The 24,220-nt window shown below is 42.4% G+C and overlaps 1 protein-coding gene across 4 annotated transcripts; it reads left to right on the plus strand.

The window, feature by feature from the left end:
• The first annotated feature begins 1,648 nt into the window (after positions 1-1,648).
• Positions 1,649-13,313, plus strand: txnl1 (thioredoxin-like 1). 4 transcript variants are annotated; one of them, XM_031826067.1, is made up of 9 exons: positions 1,727-1,943; positions 2,578-2,674; positions 2,916-3,089; positions 3,695-3,740; positions 4,385-4,461; positions 9,123-9,192; positions 10,227-10,399; positions 12,359-12,463; positions 12,851-13,313. In XM_031826067.1, the coding sequence occupies exons 1-9, from the start codon at positions 1,846-1,848 to the stop codon at positions 12,878-12,880; spliced, it is 870 nt and encodes a 289-aa protein (XP_031681927.1). In that variant the 5' UTR covers positions 1,727-1,845; the 3' UTR covers positions 12,881-13,313. The 4 variants fall into 4 exon arrangements, with proteins under 4 accessions (XP_031681926.1, XP_031681929.1, XP_031681928.1 ...); XM_031826066.1 differs by lacking the exon at positions 4,385-4,461 and having other exon boundaries at positions 1,649-1,943; positions 3,695-3,817; XM_031826068.1 differs by lacking the exons at positions 12,359-12,463; positions 12,851-13,313 and adding an exon at positions 10,511-11,893 and having other exon boundaries at positions 1,725-1,943.
• Positions 13,314-24,220: the final 10,907 nt, after the last annotated feature.

Raw genomic sequence — 24,220 nt, forward strand, 5'->3', positions numbered from 1 at the left:
GACCCTGGGACTGGACACCTCCCTCTGCAACTGGACCCTGGGACTGGACACCTCCCACTGCAACTGGATCCTGGACTTCCTGACGGGATGGCCCCAGGTAGTGAGGATAGGCAATAACACCAACACCTACGGCATGCTGACCTTCAACACGGGGGCCCCTCAAGGTTGTGTGCTCAGTCCCGTGGACTCCAGGAGAAAGAGGGGAGAGCATTCTCCCATCCATATTTGCGGGGGCTGTAGTGGGGTGGGTCAAGAGCTTCAAGTTCATTGGCGTCCACATCACTAAGGACTTAACACGGTCCACACACACCCGCACAGTCATGAAAATGGCACAACAGCGCCTCTTCGCCGTCAGGAGGATAAAAAGATTTTTGAATGGGCCCCCGCATCCACAAAAAGTCTTACATCTGCATCATCGAGAGCAGTTTGAATGGCTGCTTTACTGCTTGGTAGGAGCGGATAGCCCAGTACATCACTGGGGCCAAACAATTGCTAAAGACTCAAGCCAACCAAACGGTACCGGAGCATTGGCTCTCGGACCAATAGGCAGCTTCCACCCACAAGCCACAAGACTGATAAATAGTTAATTAATGTTTATCTGGACTATCTGCACTGACCCTATCCTGGATCAGACTCTACGCACCCTCACAAAACTATATATACGGTACCAGTCAAAAGATTGGACACACCTTCTCATTCCAGGGTTTTTCTTCATTTTTACTGTTTTCTACATTGTAGAATAATAGTGAAGACATCAAAACTATGAAATAACACATATGGAATCATGTAGTAACCAAAAAAATGTTTTCTCCAATGTAGCCACCCCTTTGCCTTGATGACAGATTTGAACTTTGAAGAATCTAAATCTTTTTTTTGGTTACTACATGATTCCATATGTGTTATTTCATAGTGTTGATGTCATCAGTAGTATTATACAATGTAGAAAATAGTGAAAATAAAGAAAAACCCTCGAATGAGTAGGTATGTCCAAACTTTTGACTGGTACTGTACACACTATATACAGTATACACACTACACTGACACACCCACACAAAAAAAACACACATTCACACACATTACATACTCACACACACGCATACCGACAACACAAACACACATTCAAACATTGAGCTGGTACTGGTACTCCCTGTATATAGCTCCACATTGATCTGGTACTCCCTGTATATAGCTCCACATTGATCTGGTACTCCCTGTATATAGCTCCACATTGATCTGGTACTTCCTGTATATAGCTCCACATTGATCTGGTACTCCCTGTATATAGCTCCACATTGATCTGGTACTTCCTGTATATAGCTCCACATTGATCTGGTACTTCCTGTATATAGCTCCACATTGATCTGGTACTTCCTGTATATAGCTCCACATTGATACGGTACTGGTACTTCCTGTATATAACTCCATTATTGTGTATTTTATTCCTCCTGTTAATATGTGTATTATAATTGTTTAACTCTGCATCATTGGGAAGGGCTCATAAGCATTTCAGGGTTAAGTCTACACCCGTTGTATTCGGGGGTCATGTGACAAATACAATTTGATTTGATTTCGATAGATTCACGTGAAATAAAAACTTACCCTGGATCATTATTTGTTAAATCTAGAGAGAATAAATTCATTATATTACTGTGATTTTGTTTTAGCTGTGGAGTTGACCACGCCCTGCTCGGTTTTCATTGGTTTAATGGCCAACCTTCGTCAAGGCGCTTCAGTAAAGTGTGTGATTCCACAGAAGAGTTGAGTTTGGACAGTGTGTCCTTACACCCGTGACACTATTTTGTATATAATCTGTCATAAATAAGATACATATTTACAGCTGTAAAAATGGTCGGGGTAAAAGTAATCGGGAATGATTCAGAATTCCAACCTGAACTAGCAGACGCCGGATCAAGGCTTGCGGTAGTGAAGTTCACCATGGCAGGGTAAGGTTTCAAATCTGTTCCCAGGCCCTTGGTTTTACCAGCTAGCTATGATCTACACTGAAATGAATGATTCACTTTCATTTGTCAATGTATAACTAGATCGTTAGTCCATTTAAAAAAAAACGGATTTCACAGTTACATCTGTTGTTGGAATACTTTCAAATAGCTATTTTAAAATAACACTTGATAATTTAACTCGGACCACATACCACGCTGTTGTTAGGTAACTAACGTTAGCTAGATGGATAGCTTAGCCAGCTATGACTTAGCAATAGCAGACAGGCTAAGCTAGCTAGACAACTTTGTTTAACAGCATGACAGTAGTCTGGTACTAGCTATCTAACAATACAGTCAGATATGTGGTTATAATGTGTGGTACATAGAGGTTATGTTATCTAGCTAGCCACCTGTCTGGCTAGTGGTTTTTAATAATAGGCATCAACTAGCGAGCCATGAAGAATAATGCTTAGCTAGCTATTGTTTTAGCTACTGCACATGTAAGGCTTACTTTTGCATTTCTGTTTAGTTTTTTTAACAGCCTTTGTTATTAGCTAGCTAAGCAACGTTAGCCAATGAACTAAACTTCCGGTTTAGTTGACAATAGCTTCCTATTGAACTCTTCTTCGCTCCCCAGGTGTCGACCCTGTGTCAGGATATCCCCTGCTTTCAACATGTTGAGTAACAAGTACCCTCATGTCATTTTTCTCGAAGTAGATGTACACGTCTGTCAGGTGAGGTTGATTTTGTGTTAAGACTTTTATCAATACAGCCTACTGTGTCATTATCAAAACACCAGGTACTCCATTATGTTGTTGTTGTTGTCATAGGAGACTTGGTCAACAAGAAGTGTTGCATAGCCTCGGACATGTCAACGTCCTCTCATGTTGTTCATTGAGGAAATACAGATGAAGAAGTCTGGTATGTGTGTTGAGGCACGGGACTAAGACTTGAATGTCAATCTCCCTCTTTCAGGCAACGGCTGCAGCCAACAACATCTCTGCCACGCCAACGTTTTTGTTTTTCCGTAACAAAGTGCGCGTCGACCTGTATCAGGGTGCAGATGCCTCAGGACTAGAGGAGAAGATCAAGCAGCATGTAGAAAACGACCCTGGAAGCAACGAGGACTCGGACATTCCCAAGGGATATGTGAGTATATGATGAACTGCATCACTCGGGTGAGTTTCCCAAAACGGAAAGATCATCTTTAGAATTAAGATCATAGTTTGTCTATTGCCTAGCAACTAGCTAACTGATCTTTGTTTTTTGGGGGGGGGGAAACTCGCCCTAGGCTAGATATACTTCTGAGTTCTGACCTTGTCTTCCCAGACCTGGGATGCAAACTCAGAACACCTCTCTGTCTTCCCGAGACAGGATGTGAACTCAGAACCCCTCCCTGTCTTCCCGAGACAGGAGGTGAACTCAGAACCCCTCCCTGTCTTGCACTGTCAATGCTGACTCAGAAAACTTTAGGAATTTCTGGTTCTGTGGTGACGGTATCCCAGGACAGGAAGGCAGTAACAAGGTTTAGCATAAGTCGAAGCTATCCATACGATACATAAGTTCACATTTCAGTAAAGCAGTGTCAACCTTTAGGGTGGTGCTTTACAAAGCTACACAAGTAGGTGTGAGAACCTCTTGACTAGAATGAAATCTTTGTTTTTGTGCTCGCTTGTACCGTGCACTTAACATGGGTTCATCTTGTGTGCCTCCTTTTAAAAATATATATCTTTGTACTCTGTCTGTGTGTTCAGATGGACCTGATGCCGTTTGTGAACAAAGCTGGCTGTGAGTGTCTAAATGAGAGTGATGAAAGCGGCTTTGAAAACTGCTTAGTCAAGGACACCACCTACCTGGAGTCTGACTGTGATGAACAGGTGAGTTTTGAGGATGGATGGATGCTAGGTTCTTCTCTTTAGGTCAGAGTGGTCTGAATGTGTTCATTCGAAAATGTTTGACCTGGCTATGGAAGTAATTGACGAGACCCAAGTGGAACGCAGCTACTTTTTCCTTCTTAGTGTGGGATGTTACCTTCTTTTGATGTCAGCGTGGAAAGTAGACTAATAGATGTATAGTATCACCCCTCACTGACAGACCAGACTAATAGATGTGTAGTATCACCCCTCACTGACAGACCAGACTAATAGATGTATAGTATCACCCCTCACTGACAGACTAGACTAATAGATGTATAGTATCACCCCTCACTGACAGACCAGACTAATAGATGTATAGTATCACCCCTCACTGACAGACCAGACTAGTAGATGTGTAGTATCACCCCTCACTGACAGACCAGACTAATAGATGTATAGTATCACCCCTCACTGACAGACCAGACTAATAGATGTATAGTATCACCCCTCACTGACAGACCAGACTAATAGATGTATAGTATCACCCCTCACTGACAGACCAGACTAATAGATGTATAGTGTGTCTAAATGAGAGTGATGAAAGCGGCTTTGAAAACTGCTTAGTCAAGGACACCACCTACCTGGAGTCTGACTGTGATGAACAGGTGAGTTTTGAGGATGGATGGATGCTAGGTTCTTCTCTTTAGGTCAGAGTGGTCTGAATGTGTTCATTCGAAAATGTTTGACCTGGCTATGGAAGTAATTGACGAGACCCAAGTGGAACGCAGCTACTTTTTCCTTCTTAGTGTGGGATGTTACCTTCTTTTGATGTCAGCGTGGAAAGTAGACTAATAGATGTATAGTATCACCCCTCACTGACAGACCAGACTAATAGATGTGTAGTATCACCCCTCACTGACAGACCAGACTAATAGATGTATAGTATCACCCCTCACTGACAGACTAGACTAATAGATGTATAGTATCACCCCTCACTGACAGACCAGACTAATAGATGTATAGTATCACCCCTCACTGACAGACCAGACTAGTAGATGTGTAGTATCACCCCTCACTGACAGACCAGACTAATAGATGTATAGTATCACCCCTCACTGACAGACCAGACTAATAGATGTATAGTATCACCCCTCACTGACAGACCAGACTAATAGATGTATAGTATCACCCCTCACTGACAGACCAGACTAATAGATGTATAGTATCACCCCTCACTGACAGACCAGACTAATAGATGTATAGTATCACCCCTCACTGACAGACCAGACTAATAGATGTATAGTATCACCCCTCACTGACAGACCAGACTAATAGATGTATAGTATCACCCCTCACTGACAGACTAGACTAATAGATGTATAGTATCACCCCTCACTGACAGACCAGACTAATAGATGTATAGTATCACCCCTCACTGACAGACCAGACTAGTAGATGTGTAGTATCACCCCTCACTGACAGACCAGACTAATAGATGTATAGTATCACCCCTCACTGACAGACCAGACTAATAGATGTATAGTATCACCCCTCACTGACAGACCAGACTAATAGATGTATAGTATCACCCCTCACTGACAGACCAGACTAATAGATGTATAGTATCACCCCTCACTGACAGACCAGACTAATAGATGTATAGTATCACCCCTCACTGACAGACCAGACTAATAGATGTATAGTATCACCCCTCACTGACAGACCAGACTAATAGATGTATAGTATCACCCCTCACTGACAGACTAGACTAATAGATGTATAGTATCACCCCTCACTGACAGACCAGACTAATAGATGTATAGTATCACCCCTCACTGACAGACTAGACTAATAGATGTATAGTATCACCCCTCACTGACAGACCAGACTAATAGATGTATAGTATCACCCCTCACTGACAGACTAGACTAATAGATGTATAGTATCACCCCTCACTGACAGACCAGACTAATAGATGTATAGTATCACCCCTCACTGACAGACCAGACTAATAGATGTATAGTATCAGCCCTCACTGACAGACCAGACTAATAGATGTATAGTATCACCCCTCACTGACAGACCAGACTAATAGATGTGTAGTATCAGCCCTCACTGACAGACCAGACTAATAGATGTATAGTATCACCCCTCACTGACAGACCAGACTAATAGATGTGTAGTATCACCCCTCACTGACAGACCAGACTAATAGATGTATAGTATCACCCCTCACTGACAGACCAGACTAATAGATGTATAGTATCCCCCCTCACTGACAGACTAATAGATGTATAGTATCACCCCTCACTGACAGACCAGACTAATAGATGTATAGTATCACCCCTCACTGACAGACCAGACTAATAGATGTATAGTATCACCCCTCACTGACAGACTAGACTAATAGATGTATAGTATTACCCCTCACTGACAGACCAGACTAATAGATGTATAGTATCACCCCTCACTGACAGACTAGACTAATAGATGTATAGTATCACCCCTCACTGACAGACCAGACTAATAGATGTATAGTATCAGCCCTCACTGACAGACTAGACTAATAGATGTATAGTATCACCCCTCACTGACAGACCAGACTAATAGATGTATAGTATCACCCCTCACTGACAGACCAGACTAATAGATGTATAGTATCAGCCCTCACTGACAGACCAGACTAATAGATGTATAGTATCACCCCTCACTGACAGACCAGACTAAAAGATGTATAGTATCACCCCTCACTGACAGACCAGACTAATAGATATATAGTATCACCCCTCACTGACAGACTAATAGATGTATAGTATCACCCCTCACTGACAGACTAATAGATGTATAGTATCACCCCTCACTGACAGACCAGACTAATAGATGTATAGTATCACCCCTCACTGACAGACCAGACTAATAGATGTATAGTATCACCCCTCACTGACAGACCAGACTAATAGATGTATAGTATCACCCCTCACTGATAGACCAGACTAATAGATGTATAGTATCCCCCCTCACTGACAGACCAGACTAATAGATGTATAGTATCACCCCTCACTGACAGACCAGACTAATAGATGTATAGTATCACCCCTCACTGACAGACCAGACTAATAGATGTATAGTATCCCCCCTCACTGACAGACCAGACTAATAGATGTATAGTATCACCCCTCAATGACAGACAAGACTAATAGATGTATAGTATCCCCCCTCACTGACAGACCAGACTAATAGATGTATAGTATCTCCCCTCACTGACAGACTAATAGATGTATAGTATCACCCCTCACTGACAGACCAGACTAATAGATGTATGGTATCACCCCTCACTGACAGACCAGACTAATAGATGTATAGTATCACCCCTCACTGACAGACCAGACTAATAGATGTATAGTATCACCCCTCACTGACAGACCAGACTAATAGATGTATAGTATCACCCCTCACTGACAGACTAGACTAATAGATGTATAGTATCACCCCTCACTGACAGACTAATAGATGTATAGTATCACCCCTCACTGACAGACCAGACTAATAGATGTATAGTATCAGCCCTCACTGACAGACCAGACTAATAGATGTATAGTATCACCCCTCACTGACAGACCAGACTAATAGATGTGTAGTATCACCCCTCACTGACAGACCAGACTAATAGATGTATGGTATCACCCCTCACTGACAGACCAGACTAATAGATGTATAGTATCCCCCCTCACTGACAGACTAATAGATGTATAGTATCACCCCTCACTGACAGACCAGACTAATAGATGTATAGTATCACCCCTCACTGACAGACCAGACTAGTAGATGTATAGTATCACCCCTCACTGACAGACCAGACTAGTAGATGTATAGTATCACCCCTCACTGACAGACCAGACTAGTAGATGTATAGTATCACCCCTCACTGACAGACCAGACTAGTAGATGTATAGTATCACCCCTCACTGACAGACCAGACTAGTAGATGTATAGTATCACCCCTCACTGACAGACCAGACTAATAGATGTGTAGTATCACCCCTCACTGACAGACTAGACTAATAGATGTATAGTATCACCCCTCACTGACAGACTAATAGATGTATAGTATCACCCCTCACTGACAGACCAGACTAATAGATGTATAGTATCACCCCTCACTGACAGACCAGACTAATAGATGTATAGTATCAGCCCTCACTGACAGACCAGACTAATAGATGTATAGTATCACCCCTCACTGACAGACCAGACTAATATAATAGATGTATAGTATCACCCCTCACTGACAGACCAGACTAATAGATGTATAGTATCAGCCCTCACTGACAGACCAGACTAATAGATGTATAGTATCACCCCTCACTGACAGACCAGACTAATAGATGTATAGTATCACCCCTCACTGACAGACCAGACTAATAGATGTATAGTATCCCCCCTCACTGACAGACCAGACTAATAGATGTATAGTATCTCCCCTCACTGACAGACTAATAGATGTATAGTATCACCCCTCACTGACAGACCAGACTAATAGATGTATGGTATCACCCCTCACTGACAGACCAGACTAATAGATGTATAGTATCACCCCTCACTGACAGACCAGACTAATAGATGTATAGTATCACCCCTCACTGACAGACCAGACTAATAGATGTATAGTATCACCCCTCACTGACAGACCAGACTAATAGATGTATAGTATCAGCCCTCACTGACAGACCAGACTAATAGATGTATAGTATCACCCCTCACTGACAGACCAGACTAATAGATGTATAGTATCACCCCTCACTGACAGACCAGACTAATAGATGTATAGTATCCCCCCTCACTGACAGACCAGACTAATAGATGTATAGTATCTCCCCTCACTGACAGACTAATAGATGTATAGTATCAGCCCTCACTGACAGACCAGACTAATAGATGTATAGTATCACCCCTCACTGACAGACCAGACTAATAGATGTATAGTATCCCCCCTCACTGACAGACCAGACTAATAGATGTATAGTATCTCCCCTCACTGACAGACTAATAGATGTATAGTATCACCCCTCACTGACAGACCAGACTAATAGATGTATGGTATCACCCCTCACTGACAGACCAGACTAATAGATGTATAGTATCACCCCTCCTTGACAGATCAGACTAATAGATGTATAGTATCACCCCTCACTGACAGACCAGACTAATAGATGTATAGTATCACCCCTCACTGACAGACCAGACTAATAGATGTATAGTATCACCCCTCACTGACAGACCAGACTAATAGACATATAATACTAAACTCATATTTTCTCCTCATCAGCTCCTAATTACTATGTCCTTCAACCAGCCTGTCAAGCTGTTCTCCATGAAGCTCCTGTCCTCTGACTTCGGTGAGTCCTTATTCTTCCTGGTCAGCTCCTAAATGTTGCTCCGTTTCCTCGTAAGAGTACATGTAGTTGAAATGGAAAACATTTTTAAATTTGACCGTTGGCCGACGGAATAGATGTTGTCCTTTATTGGATCGTGGTTTATCGTTTATCGTTAGTTCCCACGCTTTATTTGGTTGCCCTGTTTTCTGCCCCCCCCCCCTCTTATTCAGAGGGGTTGGGTTAAATGCAAAAGACACATTTAAGTTGAGGGAATTCAGTTGTACAACTGACTTTCCCCCTCTCTGCCTACTTCCTTTTCCCCCCTCTGTCTACTTCCTTCCCCCCTCCCTGTCTACTTCCTTTCCCCCCTCTTTGCCTACTTCCTTTTCCCCCTCTCTGCCTACTTCCTTTTCCCCCCTCTCTGTCTACTTCCTTTTCCCCCCCTCTCTGTCTACTTCCTTTCCCCCCCTCCCTGTCTACTTCCTTTTCCCCCCTCCCTGTCTACTTCCTTTTCCCCCCTCTCTGTCTACTTCCTTTCTCCCCCTCTCTGTCTACTTCCTTTCTCCCCCTCTCTGTCTACTTGCTTTTCCCCCCTCTCTGTCTACTTCCTTTCCCCCCCTCCCTGTCTACTTACTTTCCCCCCCTCTCTGTCTACTTCCTTCCCCCCCTCCCTGTCTACTTCCTTTTTCTCCCCCCTCTCTGTCTACTTCCTTTTTCTCCCCTCTCTGTCTACTTCCTTTTTCTCCCCTCTCTGCCTACTTCCTTTCCCCCCCTCTCTGTCGACTTCCTTTCCCCCCCTCTGCCTACTCCCCCCCTCTCTGTCTACTTCCTTTCCCCCCCTCTCTGCCTACTCCCCCCTCCCCCTCTCTGCCTACTCCCCCCCCCCCTCTCTGTCTACTTCCTCCCCCCCTCTCTGCCTACTCCCCCCCCCCCCCCCTCTCTGTCTACTCCCCCCCCCCCCCCCCCCTCTCTGCCTACTCCCCCCCCCCCCCCCCCCCTCTGTCTACTTCCTTTTCCCCCCTCTCTGCCTACTTCCTTTTCTCCCTGTTATACAGCCCAGGCACCAAAGTGTGTGAAGATCTTCATTAACCTTCCTCGCTCCATGGACTTTGACGATGCTGAGCGTAGCGAGGCCACACAGACCCTGGACCTGGCTGAGGAGGATTTCAAGGACGACGGACTGATCCCACTGAGATACGTCAAATTCCAGAATGTCCAGAGCGTCACCGTAAGTCATTTAACACCAACCAATCACCTGCAGGCCTCTCATTTCCTGGTTCTTTCCTTCCCTCTTTTTTTTCTGAGGTCACATGATATTGAAACACTGCATGTACCTCAGTTGGTTCCTGTTCTAAAGCCAGAAGAAGGAGGTGTTGTCCAGTTCTGAACTGCAGACAAAGAGGAAGAGGCGACGCCAGAGGACTGACTCCGCCCCGATGAGAATAAAATGTGAAGCAGACCAATGGGAGAGTTTCTGTATGGAGGTCAATGAGCTTTGAACTTGGTCAACATAAAATGTAATTGATTTGATGAAATAAAGTTTGGTAATGTTTAGGTAATGAATTACTGATAGATAGATGCACGTGGTATCCTGGCAACTTTTGAGGAAAACTTTCATATCAGAGTTGTGTCTGTTGGTCAAATGCGAATCTACTCTCTCATTGGCTAGAATGCTCCCACCTGATCCCGCCTCCTTCTGCCTTTGTAGACTTTTCCCATTGTCCATTATCTTGTCAATATAATGTGGTGCCGACATGCATTCCAATTTGAATGAAGAATTTGTTCTTAAATGACTTCCCTAGTTAAAATACATAAGGAGTTGTGTTAATGTAGAACCATACAGCCATCTAGTGGCACAAAATACTAATGATTTATTTTGTTGTCTCAACCGCAGCCCACTAGGCTACACAGAGATGTGATATAATGTAGAATGCATGTTTACAGGAAAGAAAAATCTGATATTTGTTGCTTGATTGGCAACATAACTTCCAACTAAGACTGCGTGAATTATATCCTTTATGGGCAGTTTCCCAGACAATGGTCCTAAACGAGACAGCTCTTTCAAAAGTAGGTTCTCTATTGAGCATGCCAGGGCAACACTTAAACTGACCATTATGATGAAGTTGTGTTCCTTTATGATGAAGTTGTGTTCCTTTATGATGAAGTTGTGTTCCTTTATGATGAAGTTGTGTTCCTTTATGATGAAGTTGTGTTCCATTACCTTTATGATGAAGTTGTGTTCCATTATGATGAAGTTGTGTTCCATTATGATGAAGTTGTGTTCCATTATGATGAAGTTGTGTTCCTTTATGATGAAGTTGTGTTCCATTACCTTTATGATGAAGTTGTGTTCCATTATGATGAAGTTGTGTTCCATTATGATGAAGTTGTGTTCCATTATGATGAAGTTGTGTTCCATTATGATGAAGTTGTGTTCCTTTATGATGAAGTTGTGTTCCTTTATGATGAAGTTGTGTTCCATTATGATGAAGTTGTGTTCCATTATGATGAAGTTGTGTTCCATTATGATGAAGTTGTGTTCCTTTATGATGAAGTTGTGTTCCATTACCTTTATGATGAAGTTGTGTTCCATTATGATGAAGTTGTGTTCCATTATGATGAAGTTGTGTTCCATTATGATGAAGTTGTGTTCCATTACCTTTATGATGAAGTTGTGTTCCTTTATGATGAAGTTGTGTTCCATTATGATGAAGTTGTGTTCCATTATGATGAAGTTGTGTTCCTTTATGATGAAGTTGTGTTCCTTTATGATGAAGTTGTTTTCCATTATGATGAAGTTGTGTTCCTTTATGATGAAGTTGTTTTCCATTATGATGAAGTTGTGTTCCATTATGATGAAGTTGTGTTCCATTATGATGAAGTTGTGTTCCATTATGATGAAGTTGTGTTCCATTATGATGAAGTTGTGTTCCATTATGATGAAGTTGTGTTCCATTATGATGAAGTTGTGTTCCATTACCTTTATGATGAAGTTGTGTTCCATTATGATGAAGTTGTGTTCCATTATGATGAAGTTGTGTTCCATTATGATGAAGTTGTGTTCCATTATGATGAAGTTGTGTTCCATTATGATGAAGTTGTACCTTTATGATGAAGTTGTGTTCCTTTATGATGAAGTTGTGTTCCATTATGATGAAGTTGTTTCTTCCCCCATGTGTTGTAACAGATGTTTGTGAAGAACAACCAAGGGGATGAAGAGACAACAAAAATCAATTACCTTACTTTTATTGGGACCCCTGTACAGGCAACGAACATGAATGACTTCAAACGGGTAAGATCTGGTCCCCCCCCCCCACCAACAGCTATGAGACTGATGTTGACGGTATTGAATTGTGATTTTTGTATCCTGCATTGGGATCAGGCCACCCTCGTCAGATGAGGCCTAACAGTAATGATACAATCATAGCAACATCATTTCAACTGTACATTACATTGATTTCAGCAATTAAATCAGGCTAATGTGGAGATTTAAATTAAATCAACAATGTACAGTTCCACTATACATGTCAATATGATTTAAAAAAGAAATCACTTGGTGCGAACAATAATGTTATTTGCTACTGCATACAATGTAGGAGGTTTTTCGTTGACGTCTACTCCTTTGGGACTAGGAGGATTCCTGCACTGTTTACACGGCTGTGTTTTCTGTTTAACGTAGGTTGTGGGCAAGAAAGGAGAGAGTCACTGATAAGGAAGAGAGGAGGAGAAGACTGCCCGTATTGCTGCGACGATCCCTCCCAGGACTTAGCCTCTTGTCTGTCTGCCAAAGCTGCCACTAGGAGGGGTTAGGGTCTGGGCTCCACTTTAACACAACACGGACCAACCTAAATCTGTGTTCCAAATTGCACCCTGTTCCCTTTTTAAAGTACACTATATATTTTTGGGGTGCCTGATATCCATCCTGAAGTCTGGCTTTGATCCAGAGGTGTCAGCGGTCAAAAGTAGTGCATTGTATAGGGAGTCATTTGGGACACACGCATCAACCTAACGTTTAAACGAGTTTGTGCTCCTCTGTTCTGCCGGTGAAATGACCTCGGCGAGGCAACTCGCTCAATTCATTTAAAAAAAACGTATTTAAAAAAAAAAAAAATGTAAATAAACACAATCATTTTTCAAAGGCACATTGGTATTTCATGTCTCTTGAATTTTCCGGAACTCACCGAAATGTACCAGTCGTCTTCAAGCACTGATCATCCCCGTGGACATGCTTATGACTAAGTCTACTGCAAAAAGGGAAGAATCCCAGGTGAAGGAGTTTGACGGTAGCAGCATCTCGAGCACCAACAGGTGCGTGAGTCCACTTCTAAATGGGGACGAGGATGATGTAATGCCATTTTTTGACCACATCGTGTCACCAAAGGCTTTGCTATAACTTCGTACACAATCGATGGGCGCCTACCGCACAGAGCTCTTGTTTTCCGCTGAACGGTTGATTTAATCAGAAATACGGGCTCGGTTATATTTGTCCTCTTTCAGAATTTTTGGGGAAACAATATTTGCGAAAGGTGATTTCAGTTAATTGTGAGACAATTTTTTTTTTTTTTACAGTAATTCTCTTCAGATTTTGTATAAACATAACATACAGAAATTCCATGATTTTATTTTTGCAATTACACAGGATCTCTTGGTAATTAATTAACATTTTCTACCGTGGATACAAAAAAAATGATGTTGCTGGGGATATGTTTTAATTTGCATTAAAAAACAAATATTGATATGTTTATTTATATTGTTAAAATGAACAGTGGTGTAATTATTCTTTAAGCTGTTAATATAACAGAATTGTTGACGATGCTACTCGTAATCAAACCAAGATCTAGGCTGCTAGATGACTACATTAGTTTTTGTTATAAGCTAATTTAGGCCTGTGCATTTATTTAAATTCTTAGCACTTTCTGTCTGTTAATTTATGATAAACATAATTTACCATATTGAGAAAAATCCTTGTTTTTTTGAAAAATCGATCATCTGCATTGACAGTTAAGGCCTATTTAAAAAATAATAATCATTTTACCAAATAAAACATTTCTCTGACAATACGTGTGTGTGTGTGTGTGTGTGTGTGTGTGTGTGTGTATTATTCCGATTTGACATTTTGACTGTGATTTATAAATTGAGTGATCTGAAGAGGACAAGTTAGTAGCTTATATTATGGAAGGGTTTTCATAAAGGGTGTCATGACGAAGCTCAGCCGTGGCTGCTGCCTGAAGACGGGAAGAGAATAAATCAACCGAAGGTTCTTCCTTCAATAGAATCACAGCAACCAGAATGACAGGAAAGAGAGCTTTTACCACCGGCATAATGAACTACTACAAACGTAAACCACTGTGAACTTGAAATGAATTGTTTTTAATTTTTTAAATCTAAAACATCAATGATACCGTTCTAAAATTGTACCGTTTTTAATTGACGTCGGTGGTTTGATTTGATTTGCTGTTGCTAGCTGCGTACGGCGTTAGTCCACGCGTTGTGGGTTATGTTAGAGGCATATCATTCCATTGGCTAAGTTTTTAAAACACATAATGAAGAAATCCTAATGCACAGCAATATCCTCTCACTGGCTGTGCCTCTAAGGACAGAGACATCTATGTTAAAGTGAAATGGCATCCTGCTATTCTCTATATAATAAAAACAGCTTTTGACCAGGGCTCAAATTGAACAATACAGTGAACTCAAAGTATTGGGACAGTCACACATTGTTTTGGTTGTTTTGGCTCTGTACTCCAGCACTTTGGATTTAAAACGATACAATGACTATGTGGTTAAAGTGCAGACTGTCAGCTTTCATTTGAGAGTATTTTAATCCATATCTGGTGAACCGTTTAGAAATTACAGCACTTTTTGTACATAGTCCTTCCATTTTAGGGTACCAAAAATATTGGGGCAAATCCAATTGTGTGTTAAAGTAGTCAAAAGTGTAGTATTTGGTACCATATTCCTACCACTCAATGACTGACTACATCAAGCTTGTGACTCTACAAAGTTGTTGGATTGATTTGCTGTTTGTTTTGGTTGTGTTTCAGATTATTTTGTGCCCAATAGAAATGAATGGTAAATAATGTATTGTGTCATTTTGGAGTCCCTTTTAATGTAAATAAGAATATAATTTGTTTCTAAACTCATTTGTAAATGTGTTTAACTTTCTCACCTCATTATTATTCACGATTCATTCAGGTTTATCCGTAACCATGGTAGCATCCACATTAATGTAGAAGTGTTGTAACATTCTATTCTTATTTACAATAAAAAATGTCTGTAATTCATACCCACACATGCAGTAAGAGCTGGACCTAGCGTTTTGGGGGCCCTAAGCAGCCAGAGCTGGCCCTAGCGTTTTGGGGGCCCTAAGCAGTCAGAGCTGGCCCTAGTGTTTTGGGAGCCCTAAGCAGCCAGAGCTGGCCCTAGAGTTTTGGGGGCCCTAAAGCAGTCAGAGATAGCCCTAGCGTTTTGGGGGCCCTAAGCTGTCAGAGCTGGTCATAGCGTTTTGGGAGCCCTAAGCTGTCAGAGCTGGCCCTAGCGTTTTGGGGCCCTAAGCAGCCAGAGCTGGCCCTAGCGTTTTGGGGCCCTAAGCAGCCAGAGCTGGCCCTTGCGTTTTGGGGGCCCTAAGCAGCCAGAGCTGGCCCTAGCGTTTTGGGGGCCCTAAGCAGTCAGAGCTGGCCCTTGCGTTTTGGGGGCCCTAAGCAGCCAGAGCTGGCCCTAGCGTTTTGGGGGCCCTAAGCAGTCAGAGCTGGCCCTAGCGTTTTGGGGGCCCTAAGCTGTCAGAGCTGGTCCTAGCGTTTTGGGAGCCCTAAGCTGTCAGAGCTGGCCCTAGCGTTTTGGGGCCCTAAGCAGCCAGTGCTGGCCCTAGCGTTTTGGGGCCCTAAGCAGCCAGAGCTGGCCCTAGCGTTTTGGGGGCCCTAAGCAGCCAGAGCTGGCCCTAGCGTTTTGGGGGCCCTAAGCAGCCAGAGCTGGCCCGAGCATTTTGGGGGCCCTAATTTTAGCGGACCTCATCTTGACACTGGAGATAAAAATACACATTTTTTGTTGTTGTTGTTAATTTCCGGCAATTCTACACATTTTGCCCTGGGGCGGAGAGAAGATTGTACAACTATGTAAAACATTTACTGCAATTATACACATTTGCTATAGGGTGGAGATTTGTTGTTGTTGTTGCAGTTTTTAATATATCTGGGTGACTAACAAAATCAATGGGGATCCCCCGGTCAGTAATTCGATTAACTACAAGTTTAGGTAGTTGGCCTCTAGACTAACTAACCCCCCCCCCAGAAAATAAATGTGCTAATTGAGTGACTGATGTAAAGGAAAAACTGCTGGTGCACAACCGCATTTCTAACTTTCAACAGTAAACTGTGTTCATAATGTGGATCTAGGATCAACCGCATTTCTAACTTTCAACAGTAAACTGTGTTCATAATGTGGATCTAGGATCAACCGCATTTCTAACTTTCAACAGTAAACTGTGTTCATAATGTGGATCTAGGATCAACCGCATTTCTAACTTTCAACAGTAAACTGTGTTCATAATGTGGATCTAGGATCAACCGCATTTCCAACTTTCAACAGTAAACTGTGTTCATAATGTGGATCTAGGATCAACCGCATTTCGAACTTTCAACAGTAAACTCAGTTCATAATGTGGATCTAGGATCAACCGCATTTCTAACTTTCAACAGTAAACTGTGTTCATAATGTGGATCTAGGATCAACCGCATTTCTAACTTTCAACAGTAAACTGTGTTCATAATGTGGATCTAGGATCAACCGCATTTCTAACTTTCAACAGTAAACTGTGTTCATAATGTGGATCTAGGATCAACCGCATTTCTAACTTTCAACAGTAAACTGTGTTCATAATGTGGATCTAGGATCAACCGCATTTCTAACTTTCAACAGTAAACTGTGTTCATAATGTGGATCTAGGATCAACCGCATTTCTAACTTTCAACAGTAAACTGTGTTCATAATGTGGATCTAGGATCAACCGCATTTCTAACTTTCAACAGTAAACTGTGTTCATAATGTGGATCTAGGATCAACCGCATTTCTAACTTTCAACAGTAAACTGTGTTCATAATGTGGATCTAGGATCAACCGCATTTCTAACTTTCAACAGTAAACTGTGTTCATAATGTGGATCTAGGATCAACCGCATTTCTAACTTTCAACAGTAAACCGTGTTCATAATGTGGATCTAGGATCAACCGCATTTCTAACTTTCAACAGTAAACTGTGTTCATAATGTGGATCTAGGATCAACCACATTTCTAACTTTCAACAGTAAACTGTGTTCATAATGTGGATCTAGGATCAACCACATTTCTAACTTTCAACAGTAAACTGTGTTCATAATGTGGATCTAGGATCAACCACATTTCTAACTTTCAACAGTAAACTGTGTTCATAATGTGGATCTAGGATCAACCACATTTCAAACTGTCAACAGTAAATTGAGACCCTGACTGAATTGACCCACGGGCCCTGACATAAGGCATATAGGGGGCCATTTTAGATGGAAGACAACTGGTGGTCCTGCATCGAAGGCCTGCTTTTAGGATGGTTTAAACCACGGCCTGTATCCATGTCTTTTAAATCATAATGAATAAGATTATATGGACAGATTGGGAGACCTGATCCTAGATCAGCACTCCTACACTGAGACGCTTTATGGGTACGGGCCCAGGTCCAGCACCACAGAACGGGGCAGCCGCCATCAACCATCTACTAACCTCTAGTGGCCCCCTGATGAGATCCTCAGATGGGGTTGACCTATCTGAAACAGATTGGTCAGTTTAACCGGCTGTACGATGGGAGTATTTCATCCTGTAGCCATTTAAGCAGTGGTGTGACAGACCAGATTACTGCATTATGTTTAACTGATGTTATCGATACTGAAATATAACTTTTCCATGTATCCATTTTGTTTTCAATTTTAGACCAGGCCATACCATGCCAAACCAGACCATGCCAGACCAGACCAGGCCATAACCTCAGTATGCTGCTCATACCGTGCCATCAGTGTCCTGTCCTGGTCCTGACAGTTGGTGGACTGAGGCCATATGGACATCATGTCCCTTCGATGACTGACTGACTGACTGACTGACTGACTGACTGACTGACTGACTGACTGACTCATGCCACTGTTACTGTACCTGCGTCACAAATGGCACCCTATTCCTTATGTAAGCCCTGGTCAAAAGTAGTGCACTACGTAGGGAATAGGGTTCCATAGGGCTCTGGTCTAAAGTAGTGCACTACATGGGGAATAGGGTTCCATAGGGCTCTGGTCTAAAGTAGTGCACTACGTAGGGAATAGGGTTCCATAGGGCTCTGGTCTAAAGTAGTGCACTACGTAGGGAATAGGGTGTCATTTTGGGACACGGGCTGTTACAACACCATTGGACCAGTCTGCTCTCTGAGAGGAGAGGGAAACCAGATCAGAGCAGCAGTCTGCTACAATATCTGTCATCTGTTCTAATGTGTTGTTCTTCTTTTTTTACACAGTATCACTGTGCTTTTTGGGGGTTTCCGTTTGGTTTTGTGTTTATTTGTCAATCTTTTTTTTTGTATTTTGGCCTATTTAATTGTTAGCTATGTGTGTAAAAGTGTATTGGACTGCAATATGCCAGCCTACCCAGCTAGCGTATAACGTTCTGAGAACCATATGTTACTTAGAGCTGGGTGGTGACATGGTTGTCCTATGGTTATATTGCATTCAACCTTCCCACCAGTGATGCAGGATGGTTTGATTGGCTCTGGAACTTTCCCAGCACGTTAAAGGAAATGGACAAAATAAAGTTATTTCATTGGTTTAACAGAACGTTTCCTAAACATTCAAACATGGTTACATTTATAATGATATACTGTTTTAGGCATGTTCTCCAACTGGTTTGACATTTAGGAATGTTCTCAAGTAGTTCAGCGAACGTTAAGAAACAGCCTTCTTCTGTGTGAATTTTCAGTATTTCAACATTCTTTTATTTTATGTCACCTTTATTTAACCAGGTAGGCTAGTTGAGAACACCTTTATTTAACCAGGTAGGCTAGTTGAGAACACCTTTATTTAACCAGGTAGGCCAGTTGAGAACACCTTTATTTAACCAGGTAGGCTAGTTGAGAACAAGTTCTCATTTGCAACTGCGACCTGGCCAAGATAAAGCATAGCAGTGTGAACAGACAACACAGAGTTACACATGGAGTAAACAATAAACAAGTCAATAACACAGTAGAAAAAAAGAGAGTCTATATACATTGTGTGCAAAAGTGATAAATGAGCAGATGACGATGTGCAGGTAGAGATATTGGTGTGCAAAAGAGCAGAAAAGTAAATAAACAAAAACAGTATGGGGTTGAGGTAGGTAAATTGGGTGGGCTATTTACCGATGGACTATGTACAGCTGCAGCGATCGGTTAGCTGCTCAGATAGCAGATGTTTAAAGTTGGTGAGGGAGATAAAAGTCTCCAACTTCAGCGATTGTTGCAATTCGTTCCAGTCACAGGCAGCAGAGAACTGGAAGGAAAGGCGGCCAAATGAGGTGTTGGCTACATAACGTTTCCTAAAGGCAGATGGCCAGTCACATATGGGCTAACACAAAACTTCTGTGTTTAAAAAAATATATATATATTATTAAGCTACTGAATTTATCAACACTAAATATAACAATTATATTATTAATAATACATTCTTCTTTTAAAAATACAAAAAAACAATGGCAATGCTATTCTCTCTTGGAATTTGAGAGGCCTTAACAGTCCTATTAAACCTTCCAGCTGTCTTGATATCCTAGCAAGAAACCATGTTTATATAGCCATGTTCCAAGAAACACACCTGTTCCTATAGAATATAGAGAACACAAAGTGACAGCTTTTTCATCAGCCCCAAAACACAATTAATGGTGTAATCATAAGAAACTCTAAATCACCATAAAAGGTAAAGTGGAAGACCAAGAACCTAGAACCCCTTTCCCTAAATGTTGTCTTTATTAATGTGTACAGCTCAAATGCATATGGTCCTATGTTTTAATTTGTTTTATTCTGTGAACAGTATATTGTTAGAATTAACTGAATTCCATTGGGGTTTTGGGGATGGGTTTGGCTTGGGAGAGAGAGAGAGAGAGAGAGAGAAGGAATGATTTCAACTATACTACAAAAAAATATTTTTTGTGACTTGCAAACCTGCTTCAAAATGAAACAAGAGTTCTGGACAGATTAGGAGAGAATGTTGATTCACTATTATTACTTGTTTGTTAGAGGAGAAGGGGGTTAAACTGAGGGGTTGGGACACGGGGGGGGGGGGGTCTGGGAGAACATCAGACACTATGCTGAAGTATGTGTGGGGTCTCCACTCATCTCACATCAGTCTCTCGTTGGACCCCACTCTCTCCAAGTAGAGTCCAAGCAGCCAACTATATTTTTCATTTAATTCACAAGGTAATACAAACGGACCACAGTACTTAAGTGTCAGTCTTTCTCCAATGTACAAAAAAACAAAAATATATACGCAAATGTTTGTGAGTTACAGTTCATGTAAGGAAATCAGTCAATTAAATCCCTAATCTATGGATTTCACATGACTGGGCAGGGGCGCAGCCTTGGGTGGGCCCGGGAGGGCATAGGGGAGTCAGGCGCAGCCAATCAGAATGAGTTTTTCCCCCACAAAAAAGGGCTTTATTACCGACAGAAATATTCCGAATTTTCATCAGCTGTCTGGGTGGCTGACGATCTCAGACAATCCCCTAGGTGTAGAAGCCGGATGTGGAGGTCCTGGGCTGGCGTGGTTACACCTGGTCTGCGGTTGTGAGGCCTGTTGGACATATGGGCAAATTCTCTAAAATGGCTTATGTTAGAGAAATGAACATTCAGTTCTCTGGCAACAGCTCTGGTGGACATGTATGCAATCAACATGTCAATTGAACGCTCCCTAAAAAATAGAGTCATCGTGTTGTGTGATAAAACCACACATTTTAGAGTGACCTTTTATTGTCAGTCTGTCAGGTCCGAGGTGGGTGCCTTTCCTGTGTGGGACTCCCTGCCACATCTAACGCAGCCCAGTTAACCTCGGTCTCCCTGGGAGCAATAAGCAAGCGGAGTTGGCATCCCATCCTCATCGCCAAATTGTGGTGTTAATTCTAACCAAAAGGAGAGAGACTGTATTCTTCAAAACAACTTTATTATAATATTTGCAAAATTGAAGCAGTCAACTATGCACTTCAACAGTTGTGCAGTTAAGGCCCAATGAACAGTGTTGGTTCTCAGCTTTTATAGAGAAGCACATCCCTTTTGTATACGTGGCAATCAGCAGATAGTATGTAAAAGGTCATTCATTGTCTGTGTAGATTGAAGATAGCACGCGTTTGATTTGCCTGATGGTCTCAACCATCTAACTGCATTCACAACAGCAAAACTCTATAATGTATAATGTAATAATCCTTTCTGCACGTTTCCATACATGTCTGATCCTGCTCCTCCTTCTCCGGCGTACGACGTCGCCAGAGTACTAGCCACCGGTCCTGGGATTCATCATTACGCACACCTGGTACACATCATTACGCGTACCTGTAAATCATTATGATTCACACCTGGGCTCCCTTACCTTCATAATTTCCTCCCCTTTACATGTCACTCTCCCAGGTTCAGTCACCAGTTGGTATTGTTCTTGTGTATCGGCGTACTGCCTTCTGTTAGTGTCGTGTTCTTGGTTTTTTGTTGTTTTATTACAACGTTTCACCTGCTTCCAACTCAGTGCCCCGTCCATTACAACATGTGACTTCCCGTAGAAAGTAAATCCACGGGATGTCACATGATGCGGTTGCACCCAAGCGGATCTTAGCTATACGCCCAGTCTCCGGCGTTGAGTTGTTGTCGGCATGACAACCCTCCTTATGACTAAGTCACACAGAGATACGTTTGTATCAGGTTAGAAAAAACACTAGCATATAACAAGAGACTATTCTTTAAGCTGTATAACACAGGATAGCGTGACTAATTATGTAATTTTCCACGACAGTAGGCTCAGGATTTCTGGGTCTTTATGTTTTTGGTTGGATAGGTTTCTCACTTTCTTTTCTTAGTTTTTTTGCATTCTTCATCAAACTATTTATCATTGTTGTTCATTTTCTTAGGTTTTCTGCTTGAAATGTTTAGATTTGATAGGGAAGCTGAGAGGTCAAATATACTGTTGAGGTTTTCTACTGCCAAGTTTACACCTTCACTATTACAGTTGAACGTATTGTCCAATAAATTGTCTAAAGGGGATTGACTTTGTTGTTACCCAATAGTTTTTTGGTAGGTTTCCACACTATGTTCCTTCCACCTATATCATTTCTTAATATTATTCAGTTCCTTTGGCTTTGATGCCTCATGATTGAGTATTGCTCTGTTCAAGTACACTGTGATTTTGCTGTGATCTGACAGGGGTGTCAGTGGGCTGACTGTGAACGCTCTGAGAGACTCTGGGTTTAGGTTAATGATAAAATAGTCTACAGTACTACTGCCAAGAGATGAGTTATAGGTGTACCTGCCATAGGAGTCCCCTTGAAGCCTACCGTTGACTATGTACATACCCAGCGTGCGACAGAGCTGCAGGAGTTGTGACCCATTTTTGTTGGTTATGTTGTCGTAGTTGTGCCTAGAGGGGCATATGTGGGAGGGAATGCTGTCACCTGCAGGCAGGTGTTTGTCCCCCTGTGTGCTGAGGGTGTCAGGTTCTTGTCCGATTCTGGCATTTAGGTCACCACAGACTAGTACATGTCCCTGGGCCTGGAAATGATTGATTTCCCCCTCCAGGATGGAGAAGCTGTCTTCATTAAAGTATGGGGATTCTAGTGGGGGTATATGGGTAGCACACAGGACATTTTTCTCTGTTAAGATCATTTCCTTTTGAATTTCTAGCCAAATGTTCCTGTTTTGATTAATTTAATGGAGTGAGTTAGGTCTGCTCTATGCCAAATTAGCATACCCCCTGAGTCCCTGCCCTGTTTCACACCTGGTAGTTTGGTGGATGGGACTATCAGCTCTCTGTAACCTAGAGGGCAACCAGTGGGTCCATCTCCTCTATACCACCCACCTGGTAGTGTGGTGGATGAGACTACCAGCTCTCTGTAACCTAGAGGGCAACCAGTGGGTCCATCTCCTCTATACCCTGTTTCACACCTGGTAGTGTGGTGGATGGGACGACCAGCCCTCTGTAACCTAGAGGGCAACCAGTGGGTCCGTATCCTCTATACCACCCAGCTGGTAGTGTGGTGGATGGGACTACCAGCTCTCTGTAACCTAGAGGGCAACCAGTGGGTCCATCTCCTCTATACCACCCACCTGGTAGTGTGGTGGATGGGACTATCAGCTCTCTGTAACCTAGAGGGCAACCAGTGGGTCCGTCTCCTCTATACCAGGTTTCTTGCAGGATGACAATGTCTGTATTACCGATTTCTTTGGTGAAGTCCAGGTTCGAGCTCTTTATGCCAAAGGCAGATGACCTCAGGCCTTGGATATTCCAGGATGAGATAGTGAAGGCTTTGTGTTCCACACCTGTTCGTGTGGTTTGGCCTCAGACCAGTAAGTGTGAGCAGAGCCTGTTGAGCATCTGGTATTCACTCCTCCAGTTATCTTTCTGCCTGGAAGCCCCATCAGACCCCTGGAGATACAAAGGGGGGTATTGTTTTATTCATGCATGTTTGGTATCAAACACACACACAAAAAAAGATATGTGAGCAGAGACACGTGGTTAATTGTTAAGGTGGATTTAGGCACCTGATAATAGTTCTGTTATAATCTCCACCCGGCACAGCCAGAAGAGGACTGGCCACCCCACATAGCCTTGTTCCTCTCTAGGTTTCTTCCTAGGTTCTGGCCTTTCTAGGGAGTTTTTCCTAGCCACCGTGCTTCTACACCTGCATTGCTTGCTGTTTTGGGGTTTTAGGCTGGGTTTCTTTTCAGCACTTTGTGACATCGGCTGATGTAAGAAGGGTTTTATAAATACATTTGATTTGATTTGATAAGTGCATTAGCTACACCAACATTAGCTACACCAACA

Source organism: Oncorhynchus kisutch, linkage group LG6, assembly GCF_002021735.2.
Source record: "Oncorhynchus kisutch isolate 150728-3 linkage group LG6, Okis_V2, whole genome shotgun sequence".
Taxonomy (NCBI): domain Eukaryota; kingdom Metazoa; phylum Chordata; class Actinopteri; order Salmoniformes; family Salmonidae; genus Oncorhynchus; species Oncorhynchus kisutch.

What these genes read in the sequence shown, in the direction of transcription:
- txnl1 (XM_031826066.1), top strand. Translation starts at nt 1,846, where the DNA reads ATGGTCGGGGTAAAAGTAATCGGGAATGATTCAGAATTCCAACCTGAA. An exon ending in GTGAAGTTCACCATGGCAGG is followed by an intron (nt 1,944 to 2,577) that starts GTAAGGTTTCAA and finishes TTCGCTCCCCAG; the next exon opens with GTGTCGACCCTGTGTCAGGA. An exon ending in GCTCCTGTCCTCTGACTTCG is followed by an intron (nt 9,193 to 10,226) that starts GTGAGTCCTTAT and finishes CCTGTTATACAG; the next exon opens with CCCAGGCACCAAAGTGTGTG.